We start from the raw sequence: 14,873 nt of genomic DNA, 5'->3' as shown, positions 1-14,873 counted from the left end.
AACCGGAAGACATTCCGTAGTCATAGGAATGTACTTCATGTGGAATAATGGTATGCATAGCAGCAGGAAGTAAGGATGCTGGATGTGCTTCAGCGCCCCCTGATAAATCACATTTAAGAAATAATACTCGTAAAAATAAAACATTTAGGATTATTTGTTTTTTTTACCACCAAATTAGTGCCTTAGGCCTTTATGAGCAGAGAAAAATACTAGTCAGCAGAACAGGGAGGAAAATACCCCCACCCCTAAAAACCTCTTCCTGATGGTGTGTATTGTAATCAGTGATCTTTAATTGGTTAAGAACATGGTTGAGTTTTTGTTTGTATCTAATATTAAAAATAAGTTCTATAGTAACTATTATACCTCTTTATCCATTTTCTATGTAAATAAAGCACCTGGACACGGTTGGAAGAAGGCTGTTCATTACATGTTAAATAGTCTCCTTTCCTAGCTGCTTGTGGAGGTGAACAGCGGCTGTGAAAATCAACTACTTGTTACACCAAGGCCAGACTCTAGTCATACTTTGTCCAGTTGAGGGCAGCAAAACATCGTATTTGGTCTCTGTCTCTCTCTTTCACCACCTCACCGCCTCACCACCTCACTACCTCACCACCTCACTACCTCACCACCTCACCACCTCACTACCTCACTACCTCACCACCTCACCACCTCACTACCTCACCACCTCACCACCTCACTACCTCACTACCTCACCACCTCACCACCTCACTACCTCACCGCCTCACCACCTCACTACCTCACCACCTCACTACCTCACCACCTCACTACCTCACTACCTCACTACCTCACCACCTCACCACCTCACTACCTCACCACCTCACTACCTCACTACCTCACCACCTCACCACCTCACTACCTCACCACCTCACTACCTCACCACCTCACCACCTCACTACCTCACCACCTCACTACCTCACCACCTCACCACCTCACTACCTCCCTACCTCCCTCGCCACCTCACTACCTCACCACCTCACTACCTCCCTACCTCCCACACTACCTCACCACCTCACCACCTCACTACCTCCCTACCTCCCTCGCCACCTCACTACCTCACTACCTCCCTCACTACCTCACTACCTCACTACCTCACCACCTCACTACCTCACTACCTCACTACCTCACTAGCTCCCTACCTCCCTCGCCACCTCACTACCTCACCACCTCACCACCTCACTACCTCACCACCTCACTACCTCACCACCTCACCACCTCACTACCTCACCACCTCACCACCTCACTACCTCACTACCTCCCTACCTCCCTACCTCACTACCACGCCACTCGCCACTCGCCACTCGCCACACGCCACACGCCACACGCCACACGCCACTCGCCACTTTCAAAGCTTTTGCTCCTGTTATTTCCAGAAAGAAATAAAAACACATGTTCTAATTTGACACTTTACATCATCTCAACATTTCACAGTAACCGAAGTCATATTCTTTACAAAAAAGGAACCAGAACAGAGACTGAAAGAAGAACAACTGAAAAATGTCATATTTTTGATTTAACCCCAGCTTCTGACAAGTACAGATCACAGCGTTGATGACGTGTGTGTGTGTGTGTGTGTGTGTGCGTGTGTGTGTGTGTGTGTGTGTGTGTGTGTGTGTGTGTGTGTGTGTGTGTGTGTGTGTGTGTGTGTGTGCGGTTTCAGTTGAAACTAACTGAAGCCACAGAAATCCCTTTTCTGTTCACTCCTTTACTTTTCAGAGAAGGCAGTCAGATGTTTTTCTCGTCATTAAAGGGTTTGAATCATCCGGTGGCGACCAACTGAGAGACAAGAAACTGATTCATCATTAAGCACTCGTCCTTCAGTTCAGAGTGAAACGTAACTCAACCGTAGAGCATTGAGAAGCCGGTGTTTCTGAGACTACAAGAAGGTCCACTATACAGTAAGGTAAGAGTCTCTTTGAATATTCATATACAGATGTAGGATCTTAATTCGATCACTCTTTTGTTGCTTAGAATTTTCCTGCACAGTAGAAAATGCAAAACTTGTAGTGTATTCAAGGCTCAATAAGGCTTCTAACGCTTGTAATTTGCAATTTAAAATGTCAGACTTGACTTGCCCTATCGAAAAATGTATCAGCCCCTACAACAAATATCCATAATCCACATAACTATAATCCACATAATAATTCACATTTCCAGTTGCTGCAGGATCATTTTCCTGCTATAGAAAACTGTCTCAAATGAAGATCCTACATCTATGATGTATTGGTTCTGGATTACATTTGTTGTTCAATCAAGAAAAGCTACTCTGCCTGTGTGTGTGGCCATGTGTGGGTTTGAGTGTGATCATTTGGAAGACACAGTATTACACAGTTAAGGTCATGATCACGATAGTGATCATGATGATGATGATGACTATTATCACTTGAGAGACTCACAGAGAGCGAAGCTGTTACAATATTGCATACACCTCTCCCATCCCTTGGGGCTGATGAAATTGGTCTAGGCTATGCGCTAGGAAAGGATTCTTCCATCCTGGGCCCAGAGAAGCCCAGGCTTTGTTCTGTGTTAGTGCTGGGCTGCACCAAAACCCTGCACACCCTTTAGATCTCTAGAATCAAGGTTGAAGACCACTGTCCTCATTGTGGAAGAAGCTAGGGGCTGATTAGGGAGTCTTTGTGTAGGGGGCTAGGAGCTAATTAGAGTTTCATTATGGAGGGGGCTAGGAGCTGATTCAATCTTCATTATGGAGGGGGCTAGGAGCTAATTAGAGTTTCATTATGGAGGGGGCTAGGAGCTGATTCAATCTTCATTATGGAGGGGCTAGGAGCTAATTAGATTTTCATTATGGAGGGGGCTAGGAGCTGATTCAATCTTCATTATGGAGGGGGCTAGGAGCTGATTAGAGCTTCATTGTGGAGGGGGCTAGGAGCTGATTAGGGTTTCATTATGGAGGGGGCTAGGAGCTGACTAGGACTTCATTATGGAGGGGGCTAGGAGCTGATAAGGACTTCATTATGGAGAGGGCTAGGAGCTGATTAGGACTTCATTATGGAGAGGGCTAGGAGCTGATAAGGACTTCATTATGGAGAGGGCTAGGAGCTGGTTCAATTTTCATTATGGAGGGGGCTAGGAGCTGGTTCAATTTTCATTATGGAGGGGGCTAGGAGCTGATTCAATCTTCATTATGGAGAGGGCTAGGAGCTGGTTCAATTTTCATTATGGAGGGGGCTAGGAGCTAATTAGGGCTTCATTATGGAGGGGGCTAGGTGCTGATTAGGACTTCATTATGGAGGGGGCTAGGAGCTGATTAGAGCTTCATTATGGAGGGGGCTAGGAGCTGATTAGGACTTCATTATGGAGGGGGCTAGGAGCTGATTAGAGCTTCATTATGGAGGGGGCTAGGAGCTGATTAGGACTTCATTATGGAGGGGGCTAGGAGCTGATTAGAGCTTCATTATGGAGGGGGCTAGGAGCTGATTAGGGCTTCATTATGGAGGGGGCTAGGAGCTGATTAGAGCTTCATTATGGAGGGGGCTAGGAGCTGATTAGAGCTTCATTATGGAGGGGGCTAGGAGCTGATTAGGACTTCATTATGGAGGGGGCTAGGAGCTGTTTAGAGCTTCATTATGGAGGGGGCTAGGAGCTGATTAAAGCTTCATTATGGAGGGGGCTAGGAGCTGATTAGGACTTCATTATGGAGGGGGCTAGGAGCTGATTAGAGCTTCATTATGGAGGGGGCTAGGAGCTGATTAGGACTTCATTATGGAGAGGGCTAGGAGCTGATTAGGACTTCATTATGGAGAGGGCTAGGAGCTGATAAGGACTTCATTATGGAGAGGGCTAGGAGCTGGTTCAATTTTCATTATGGAGGGGGCTAGGAGCTGGTTCAATTTTCATTATGGAGGGGGCTAGGAGCTGATTCAATCTTCATTATGGAGAGGGCTAGGAGCTGGTTCAATTTTCATTATGGAGGGGGCTAGGAGCTAATTAGGGCTTCATTATGGAGGGGGCTAGGTGCTGATTAGGACTTCATTATGGAGGGGGCTAGGAGCTGATTAGAGCTTCATTATGGAGGGGGCTAGGAGCTGATTAGGACTTCATTATGGAGGGGGCTAGGAGCTGATTAGAGCTTCATTATGGAGGGGGCTAGGAGCTGATTAGGGCTTCATTATGGAGGGGGCTAGGAGCTGATTAGAGCTTCATTATGGAGGGGGCTAGGAGCTGATTAGAGCTTCATTATGGAGGGGGCTAGGAGCTGATTAGGACTTCATTATGGAGGGGGCTAGGAGCTGTTTAGAGCTTCATTATGGAGGGGGCTAGGAGCTGATTAGAGCTTCATTATGGAGGGGGCTAGGAGCTGATTAGGACTTCATTATGGAGGGGGCTAGGAGCTGATTAGAGCTTCATTATGGAGGGGGCTAGGAGCTGATTAGGACTTCATTATGGAGGGGGCTAGGAGCTGATTAGGACTTCATTATGGAGGGGGCTAGGAGCTTTTTAGAGCTTCATTATGGAGGGGGCTAGGAGCTGATTAGGGCTTCATTATGGAGGAGGCTAGGTTTTGATTAGGGCTTTATTATAGAGTGGGCTATAGGTTGATTAGGGCTTTATTATAGAGGGGGCTATGGATTGATTAGGGCTTTATTATAGAGGGGGCTATGGATTGATTAGGGCTTTACTATAGAGGGGGCTATGGGTTGATTAGGGCTTTATTATAGAGGTGACTAGTGGCTGAATATGGCTTCATTATGGAGGGGGCTAGGAGCTGATTAGAGCTTCATTATGGAGGGGGCTAGGAGCTGATTAGGACTTCATTATGGAGGGGGCTAGGAGCTGATTAGAGCGTCATTATGGAGGGGGCTAGGGGCTGATTAGGGCTTCATTATGGAGGGGGCTAGGAGCTGAATAGAGCTTCATTATGGAGGGGGCTAGGAGCTGATTAGAGCTTCATTATGGAGGGGGCTAGGAGCTGATTAGGACTTCATTATGGAGGGGGCTAGGAGCTTTTTAGAGCTTCATTATGGAGGGGGCTAGGAGCTGATTAGGACTTCATTATGGAGGGGGCTAGGAGCTTTTTAGAGCTTCATTATGGAGGGGGCTAGGAGCTGATTAGGACTTCATTATGGAGGGGGCTAGGAGCTTTTTAGAGCTTCATTATGGAGGGGGCTAGGAGCTGATTAGGACTTCATTATGGAGGGGGCTAGGAGCTGATTAGGACTTCATTATGGAGGGGGCTAGGAGCTGATTAGGACTTCATTATGGAGGGGGCTAGGAGCTGATTAGAGCTTCATTATGGAGGGGGCTAGGAGCTTTTTAGAGCTTCATTATGGAGGAGGCTAGGTTTTGATTAGGACTTCATTATGGAGGGGGCTAGGAGCTGATTAGAGCTTCATTATGGAGGGGGCTAGGAGCTGATTAGGGCTTCATTATGGAGGGGGCTAGGTTTTGATTAGGGCTTTATTATAGAGTGGGCTATAGGTTGATTAGGGCTTTATTATAGAGGGGGCTATGGATTGATTAGGGCTTTATTACAGAGGGGGCTATGGATTGATTAGGGCTTTATTATAGAGGGGGCTATGGGTTGATTAGGGCTTTATTATAGAGGGGGCTATAGATTGATTATGGCTTTATTATAGAGGGGGCTATAGATTAGGGCTTTATTATGTAGAGGACTAGGAGCTGATCTGGGCCAGGGTTTACTAGGACAGGATGTTCAAATAGAAATGGAGCAAAACCCTGCACACCTTGTGGGCTCCCAGTAGAGTTGAACTGGAGACCGTTGTTCTCATTGTTGAGGGGCTTTGGAATGTGTTCCTAATGGCACCCTATTCCTTATATTGTGTACTACTTTTAACCAGGACCTCTAGGGTATATAGTGCACTATATAGGGAATAAGGGTGCCAGTTAGGATGTAGCCTAGGGGTTGATTTGTTCCAGTGTTTAAGTAGGACAGGATGTACACATCTAGCCACAGGTACAGAGGAAGTCAAAGACAAGAGGGGGAGGTGAAGGGGGAGGAGGGGAGAGAGTGTTGGTGGAAAGGAAGTCAGAGAGAAGATAGGGAGGGGGAGGAGGGGAGAGTCAGGGAGTGAGCGTTGGTGGAAAGGAAGTCAGAGAAGAGGGGGAGGAGGGGAAAGTCAGGGAGTGAGCGTTGGTGGAAAATAAGTCAGAGAGAAGATAGGGAGGGGGGAATCAGAAAGAAGATAGGGAGGGGGAGGAGGGGAGAGTCAGGGAGTGAGCGTTGGTAGAAAGGAAGTCAGAGAGTGATAGGGAGGGTGAGGTGAGAGGTGTACATAAGAAGAAGGGAGGGGGTGTTAGTATGAGGTTTAGTTTGGGAGAGGATGAGAAGAGAGGTAGAGAAGAGAGGAGGGGACGGGGGTGTTAGTGGTTTGAGGTTTGTTTGTTATTGGAAACAGCTTGTAAACATTCTGGGAAACGAGGACGTTGTGGTTTTCTTACCTGTAGCCCGTGTGTGTGTGTGTGTGTGTGTGTGTGTGTGTGTGTGTGTGTGTGTGTGTGTGTGTGTGTGTGTGTGTGTGTGTGTGTGTGTGTGTGTGTGTGTGTGTGTGTGTGCATGCACAATGTGTGTGTGTTAGCTTGCATGAAGACTGCACTTGTGTTCAAGCTTGCGTGGGCAATGCATGCGTGTGTGAATGTTCTCTGCTTTCAGGTTACGTCAGGAAAGCCCTGATCTGGGATCAGGCTAACATGTTATAGCAGGAATGCCCTGATCCGGGATCAGGCTATCAGGTTAAGACAGGAAAAGCCCTGATCTGGGACCAGGATATCAGGTTAAGGCAGGAAAGCTTTGATCTGGGACCAGGATATCAGGTTAAGACAGGAAAAGCCCTGATCTGGGATCAGGCTATCAGGTTAAGACAGGAAAAGCCCTGATCTGGGACCAGGATATCAGGTTAAGGCAGGAAAACTTTGATCTGGGACCAGGATATCAGGTTAAGACAGGAAAAGCCCTGATCTGGGACCAGGCTAGCAGGTTAGGGCTGGAAAGCCCTGATCTGGGACCAGGATATCAGGTTAACACAGGAAAAGCCCTGATCTGGGACCAGGCTACCAGGTTAAGACAGGAAAAGCCCTGATCTGGGACCAGGCTACCAGGTTAGGGCTGGAAAGCTTTGATCTGGGACCAGGCTACCAGGTTAGGGCTGGAAAGCTTTGATCTGGGACCAGGCTACCAGGTTAAGACAGGAAAAGCCCTGATCTGGGACCAGGCTACCAGGTTAGGGCTGGAAAGCTTTGATCTGGGACCAGGCTACCAGGTTAAGACAGGAAAAGCCCTGATCTGGGACCAGGCTACCAGGATAAGATAGGAAAAGCCCTGATCTGGGACCAGGCTACCAGGTTAAGACAGGAAAAGCCCTGATCTGGGACCAGGCTACCAGGTTAAGACAGGAAAAGCCCTGATCTGGGACCAGGCTACCAGGTTAAGACAGGAAAAGCCCTGATCTGGGACCAGGCTACCAGGTTAAGGCAGGAAAGCTTTGATCTGGGACCAGGCTACCAGGTTAGGGCTGGAAAGTGAACAGTGAACACGACAGTGAACACGACATCACAAGGCTTCACAGCTAACAATGTACAGAAACCAGTGGTGGCTGGTGGCACTTTAAATTGGAGGACGGACTCCTAGTAATGGCTGGAACAGAATTAATGGAAGGGTATCAAACACATCAAACACACTGATTCCTTGAACTCCATTCCAGGCTTTATTATGAGCCTTCTTCTTCTTCACCCAGTCAACACATCTTATACCTGTTAGATGGTTGTTTTTAGGTGTTTTTTTTTTTTTTTTTTTAAGGAGTGGAAACTTCACACCTCAGACTGAACATAACATGTCTCTCTAACCACAGTGACCTTTTACAAAAAAAAACAGATGAGAGAATGGTAGCAAACAGCACACTGCCCATGTACAGCTATCGGAACTACTGTTTATATATATATATATATATATATATAAAAGGCAAAACTGATCCTAGATCAGCACTTCTACTCTGAGATGCTTTAATGATCTGGGATCAGGTCCCCTTGTCCATGTAATCTTATACATTATGATCTAAAAGGCTAAACTGATCCTAGATCGGTACTTCTACTCTGAAATGCTTTATGAATACAGGCCCTGACAATAATATACAGAGATATCAATAACAGCAATAGTGACTGTCAAAGGACAACAGTGTCTCAGATGATTAGCATGGTTCAACTGTTGCATCTCTGGCCATGGTTCTGGAAACGTCTTTAGGTGATAGTATAGAGTGTGGCTAAGTGTATATTTCTAGAACCAGAGTGTGTTAGAACGTGTCACAGAGAGACGCTGGTCATTGGTAGGATGATCATCTTGATTATGATTGACACACTGAAATTGGTAGGGAGGGAGGGAGGGAGGGAGGGAGGGAGGGAGGGAGGGAGGGAGGGAGGGAGGGAGGGAGGGAGGGAGGGAGGGAGGGAGGGAGGGAGACTGACTCACTCACTCACTCACTCACTCACTCACTCGAGTTGGAGTAATACCATAGTTAGTAACACCATCAGTAGAGCCATCATCCTTCGTCCAACCCTTTCCATGTTTTTTAATTAGTTCCATCACAACTCATCCAATGACACAAGCTGCCCAGCTTGGGCCGTTCAATATCTAAAGGTAAGAGACAAAATATCTGCAATATTAAAAACATGTAAATGTTTGAAATGCACCTAAAATGCTATGCATTTTAATGCTAACATGCTATGCATGTTTAAGTTTGTGCTTGGCTTGTTTCTGGCATACCAGTGTATAAGAACGTTGGTTTAAACAAATGCAACTTTGTTAATAAGATGTTTTACTCAAATAACCTTCATGTCTACTGATATGTTTTACACAAATAACCCTCATGTCTACTGATATGTTTTACACAAATAACCTTCATGTCTACTGATATGTTTTACACAAATAACCCTCATGTCTACTGATATGTTTTACACAAATAACCCTCATGTCTACTGATATGATTTACACAAATAACCTTCATGTCTACTGATATGTTTTACACAAATAACCCTCATGTCTACTGATATGTTTTACACAAATAACCCTCATGTCTACTGATATGTTTTACACAAATAACCTTCATGTCTACTGATATGTTTTACACAAATAACCCTCATGTCTACTGATATGTTTTACACAAATAACCCTCATGTCTACTGATATGTTTTACACAAATAACCTTCATATCTACTGATATGATTTACACAAATAACCCTCATGTCTACTGATATGTTTTACACAAATAACCCTCATGTCTACTGATATGTTTTACACAAATAACCTTCATGTCTACTGATATGTTTTACACAAATAACCCTCATGTCTACTGATATGTTTTACACAAATAACCTTCATGTCTACTGATATGTTTTACACAAATAACCCTCATGTCTACTGATATGTTTTACACAAATAACCCTCATGTCTACTGATATGTTTTACACAAATAACCTTCATATCTACTGATATGATTTACACAAATAACCCTCATGTCTACTGATATGTTTTACACAAATAACCCTCATGTCTACTGATATGATTTACACAAATAACCTTCATGTCTACTGATATGTTTTACACAAATAACCCTCATGTCTACTGATATGTTTTACACAAATAACCCTCATGTCTACTGATATGTTTTACACAAATAACCTTCATGTCTACTGATATGTTTTACACAAATAACCCTCATGTCTACTGATATGTTTTACACAAATAACCCTCATGTCTACTGATATGTTTTACACAAATAACCTTCATATCTACTGATATGATTTACACAAATAACCCTCATGTCTACTGATATGTTTTACACAAATAACCCTCATGTCTACTGATATGTTTTACACAAATAACCTTCATGTCTACTGATATGTTTTACACAAATAACCCTCATGTCTACTGATATGTTTTACTCAAATAACCTTCATGTCTACTGATATGTTTTACACAAATAACCTTCATGTCTACTGATATGTTTTAAGCAAATAACCTTCATGTCTACTGATATGTTTTACTCAAATAACCCTCATGTCTACTGATATGTTTTACACAAATAACCCTCATGTCTACTGATATGTTTTACACAAATAACCTTCATGTCTACTGATATGTTTTACACAAATAACCCTCATGTCTACTGATATGTTTTACACAAATAACCTTCATGTCTACTGATATGTTTTAAGCAAATAACCTTCATGTCTACTGATATGTTTTACACAAATAACCCTCATGTCTACTGATATGTTTTAAGCAAATAACCTTCATGTTTACTGATATGTTTTACTCAAATAACCTTCATGTCTACTGATATGTTTTACACAAATAACCTTCATGTCTACTGATATGTTTTACACAAATAACCTTCATGTCTACTGATATGTTTTACACAAATAACCTTCATGTCTACTGATATGTTTTACACAAATAACCTTCATGTCTACTGATATGTTTTACACAAATAACCTTCATGTCTACTGATATGTTTTACACAAATAACCTTCATGTCTACTGATATGTTTTACACAAATAACCCTCGTCTACTGATATGTTTTACACAAATAACCTTCATGTCTACTGATATGTTTTACACAAATAACCTTCATGTCTACTGATATGTTTTACACAAATAACCTTCATGTCTACTGATATGTTTTACTCAAATAACCTTCATGTCTACTGATATGATTTACACAAATAACCTTCATGTCTACTGATATGTTTTACACAAATAACCTTCATGTCTACTGATATGTTTTACACAAATAACCTTCATGTCTACTGATATGTTTTACACAAATAACCTTCATGTCTACTGATATGTTTTACACAAATAACCTTCATGTCTACTGATATGTTTTACACAAATAACCTTCATGTCTACTGATATGATTTACACAAATAACCTTCATGTCTACTGATATGATTTACACAAATAACCTTCATGTCTACTGATATGATTTACACAAATAACCTTCATGTCTACTGATATGTTTTACACAAATAACCTTCATGTCTACTGATATGTTTTACACAAATAACCTTCATGTCTACTGATATGTTTTACACAAATAACCTTCATGTCTACTGATATGTTTTACACAAATAACCTTCATGTCTACTGATATGTTTTACACAAATAACCTTCATGTCTACTGATATGATTTACACAAATAACCTTCATGTCTACTGATATGATTTACACAAATAACCTTCATGTCTACTGATATGTTTTACACAAATAACCTTCATGTCTACTGATATGTTTTACACAAATAACCTTCATGTCTACTGATATGTTTTACACAAATAACCTTCATGTCTACTGATATGTTTTACACAAATAACCTTCATGTCTACTGATATGTTTTACACAAATAACCTTCATGTCTACTGATATGCAACAGTAAAACAGATGTTACTTCGATTCAACTGATGTTAATTATATCTGACATGTATTTCACCTTATGTGACCTAATAAGTTTCTATTCTGTAAATGAGGATGTATGGATCCCTCTCCCACTTGCACACCTGTTCAGTTTCTGTGGCTTTCACTGTGTGTGTGTGTGTGTGTGTGTGTGTGTGTGTGTGTGTGTGTGTGTGTGTGTGTGTGTGTGTGTGTGTGTGTGTGTGTGTGTGTGTGTGTGTGTGTGTGTATGCGTGTGTGGCTACGCTTAAACTGATAACACTTGATCTACTTTCATGGAAAAAACACACCATGCAGACAGACATAGAAAGTTGCTCTTTTTCTTCTCATGCTTCAGTCTTTCTTCCATCCCAAATGTCACCCTATTCCCTACATAGTTCACTACTTTTGACCAGAGTCAAATGAGCCCTGGTCAAAAGTAGTGCCCTATATAAGAAATAGGGTACCATTTGGAACACTAAGCCACCTGTCACCCTTTGCTAAGGTCATGTCTCCTACTGTGTTCTAGAATGAGAAAAAGGACCAGGAAGAAGTCATAATGGTTCTATGGTGTCTCTATGTCATCCTGCTCCTCCCCCTACTAACCTGCTCCAGCCAACCACAGTCCTGTAAGTCAGCAATACCCTTCACAATGCATTACAACACATGTATAATGACTTTGAGGTTAAAGTGCAGACTGTCAGCTTTATTTTGAGTGTATTTACATCCATATCGGGTGAACCTTTTTTAGAAATGACAGCACCTTTTGTGCATAGTCTACCCATTTTAGGAGTCCAAAAGTTCTTTAATGTGTGTTAAAGTAGTAAACAGTTTTGTATTTGGTCCCATATTCATAGCATGCAATGATTACATCAAGCTTGTGACTCTACAACCGTGTTATTATTTTGTGCCTAATAGAAATGAATGGTAAATAATGTATGGTGTCATATCAGCTTGGATATCAGCTTGGATTTGGCGTCTCTCCTATCAAAACACGTTGAGAGTAAACATCATTAACAGAAACAACTGAATTGTCACGTGTGTTGTTGTTGTCCTCCAGTGTCCCTTTCCTAAATTAGCCATTGATGGAGGTAGGGATTTGGACTTGTGGATTTACTTCATTCTCCGTATTGGCCAAAAGCAATTCCGATCCAACCATTAATTCATACGTTGTTGTGCCCCTGGCCTGAGAGGATGGAAGTTGAAGCAAGCATTTTAGCCAGGTAGCCTAGGAGAAAAAAATAAGCTTGTACTGTAAATAAGCTTGTACTGTTTCAACGTGAAAGAGAGGAGGATGGCATTGGTGTTTCTCTACAAGTAGAGTGAGTCAACATGATTTACTACTTGCACGAGCGCACATGCATGCACACATAAATCAGAACCATGGACAGCCACATATTTAGCTTATGTTGATTGGACACATTTTTTTGGGGGGGGTTATATTTTAGTTGTCACTTTATTAGACGAAGCAGAGGTGATTTGATGATGTTGAAGTTGAAATGGTGCTGGAATAGTGGAGGCAGCTCCTGTTTATGACTTGCAGTAACTCAAATCAAATCGAATTGTATTGGTCACATACAGATGGTTAGCAGATGTTATTGGGAGTGTAGCAAAATGCTTGTGCTTCTAGTTCTGACAGTGCAGCAAACAAGTCATATCTAACAATTCCACAACAGATACCTAATACACACAAATCTAAGTAAAGGAATGGAATAAGAATATATAAATATAAATATATGGATGAGCAACGACAGAGCTGCATTGGCAAGATGCAATAGATAGTATAGAATACAGTATATACTGTACATATGAGATGAGTAATGCAAGATATGAAACATTATTAAAGTGACTAGTATTCCAATTATTAAAGTGGCCAATGATTTCAAGTCTGTATGTAGGCAGCAGCCTCTCTGTGCTAGTGATGGCTGTTTTACAGCCTTATGGCCTTGAGATAGAAGCTGTTTTTCAGAAGGCCAGCCTCCCGGAGTCACTGTTGACATTGAGACTGGTGTTTTGTTGGTACTATTTAATGAAGCTGCCAGTTGAGGACTTGTGAGGCATCTGTGTCTCAAACTAGACACTCTAATGTACTTGTCCTCTTGCTCAGTTGTGCACCGGGGCCTCCCACTCCTCTTTCTATTCTGGTTAGGGCCAGTTTGCACTGTTCTTTGAAGGGAGTAGTACACAGAGCGTTGTACGAGATCTTACGTTTCTTGGCAATTTCTCACATGGAATAGCCTTCATTTCTCAGAATAAGAATAGACTGACGAGTTTCAGAAGAAAGTTCTTTGTTTCTGGCCATTTTGAGCCTATAATTGAACCCACAAATGCTGATGCTCCAGATACTCAACTAGTCTAAAGGAGGCCAGTTTTATTGCTTCTTTAATCAGAACAACAGTTTTTAGCTGTGCTAACATAATGGCAAAAGGGTTTTCTAATGATCAATTAGCCTTCTATAATGATAAACTTGGATTAGCTAACACAACATGCCATTGGAACACAGGAGTGATGGTTACGCCTATGTAGATATTCCATAAATAATCTGCCATTTCCAGCAACAATAGTCATTTACAACATCAACAATGTCTACACTGTGTTTGTGATCAATTTGATGTTATTTTAATGGGCAAAAAATGCCTTTCTTTCAAAAACAAGGACATTTCTAAGTGACCCCAAACTTTTGAATGGTAGTGTATGATTAAACATGACATAGAGCCTTGTAAAACATGACACAGAGCCTTAAAAAACATGACATAGATCCTTAACAACATGACATAGAGCCTTATAAAACAGGACAGTGTCTTGTAAAACATGTTATAGAGTCTTACAAAACATGACATAGAGCCTTATAAAACATGACATAGAGCCTTGTAAAACATGACAGTGTCTTGTAAAACATGTTATAGAGTCTTACAAAACATGATATAGAGCCTTATAAAACATTATATCGACCCTTATATTAACACTGTTGTTATTTTTTTCTTTCTCTCTGTTTCCCTCTCTCTCTGCCTCTTTCCCTCTCTCTCTGCCTCTCTCACTGCCTCTCTCTCTGCCTCTTTCTCTCTCTCTGCCTCTCTCTCTGCCTCTCTCTCTGCCTCTCTCTGCCTCTTTCTCTCTCTCTCTGCCTCTCTCTCTCCTCTCTCACTCTCTCTGTCTCTGTTTCTCAAAGATCTACAGTGTGTCAATGACTTCATCAGTAACATCACATGTGTGTTGAACAACACATGCATACCCCCAGACATGCCGTGCACTCTGCATGGTGAATACCCCGGGTTTAAAAGGTAAAGAAGACGAAGGATGCACCCTCACTGGAACTCTATTCCCATAGTCTTGGTCAAAAGTAGTGCACTATATAGGGAATAGGGTGCCATTTGGGATGCTAACTGAAACAATGGTTCACTGTTGTAACTACAGGCAATGTGAGATGAAGTCCTTGGCCGGTTTCAACAC

The 14,873-nt window shown here is 42.3% G+C and overlaps 1 protein-coding gene across 3 annotated transcripts in view; it reads left to right on the top strand.

Annotated features, from left to right (window-relative positions):
* The first annotated feature begins 1,741 nt into the window (after window positions 1–1,741).
* Window positions 1,742–14,873, top strand: part of LOC109878997 (interleukin-2 receptor subunit beta-like) — a 21,800-nt gene continuing 8,668 nt past the window's right edge. The window contains exons 1-4 of one of the 3 annotated variants that reach the window (XM_031833544.1): window positions 1,742–1,916; window positions 11,953–12,052; window positions 14,593–14,704; window positions 14,838–14,873. The exon at window positions 14,838–14,873 is cut by the window's right edge and continues 40 nt beyond it. In XM_031833544.1, the coding sequence (XP_031689404.1) occupies window positions 11,983–12,052; window positions 14,593–14,704; window positions 14,838–14,873 (218 nt within the window). In that variant the 5' untranslated portion in view covers window positions 1,742–1,916; window positions 11,953–11,982. Of the gene's footprint in view, window positions 1,922–8,477; window positions 8,627–11,952; window positions 12,053–14,592; window positions 14,705–14,837 lie in introns of those variants that run through there. The other 2 variants (XM_031833545.1, XM_031833548.1) reach the window with 2 other exon arrangements.

The sequence above is a fragment of the Oncorhynchus kisutch genome, linkage group LG1, assembly GCF_002021735.2.
Source record: "Oncorhynchus kisutch isolate 150728-3 linkage group LG1, Okis_V2, whole genome shotgun sequence".
In the NCBI taxonomy this organism is placed as follows: Eukaryota; Metazoa; Chordata; class Actinopteri; order Salmoniformes; family Salmonidae; genus Oncorhynchus; species Oncorhynchus kisutch.
Note: the sequence above shows the minus strand (reverse complement) of the source record. Positions and strands in the feature narration are given on the sequence as shown.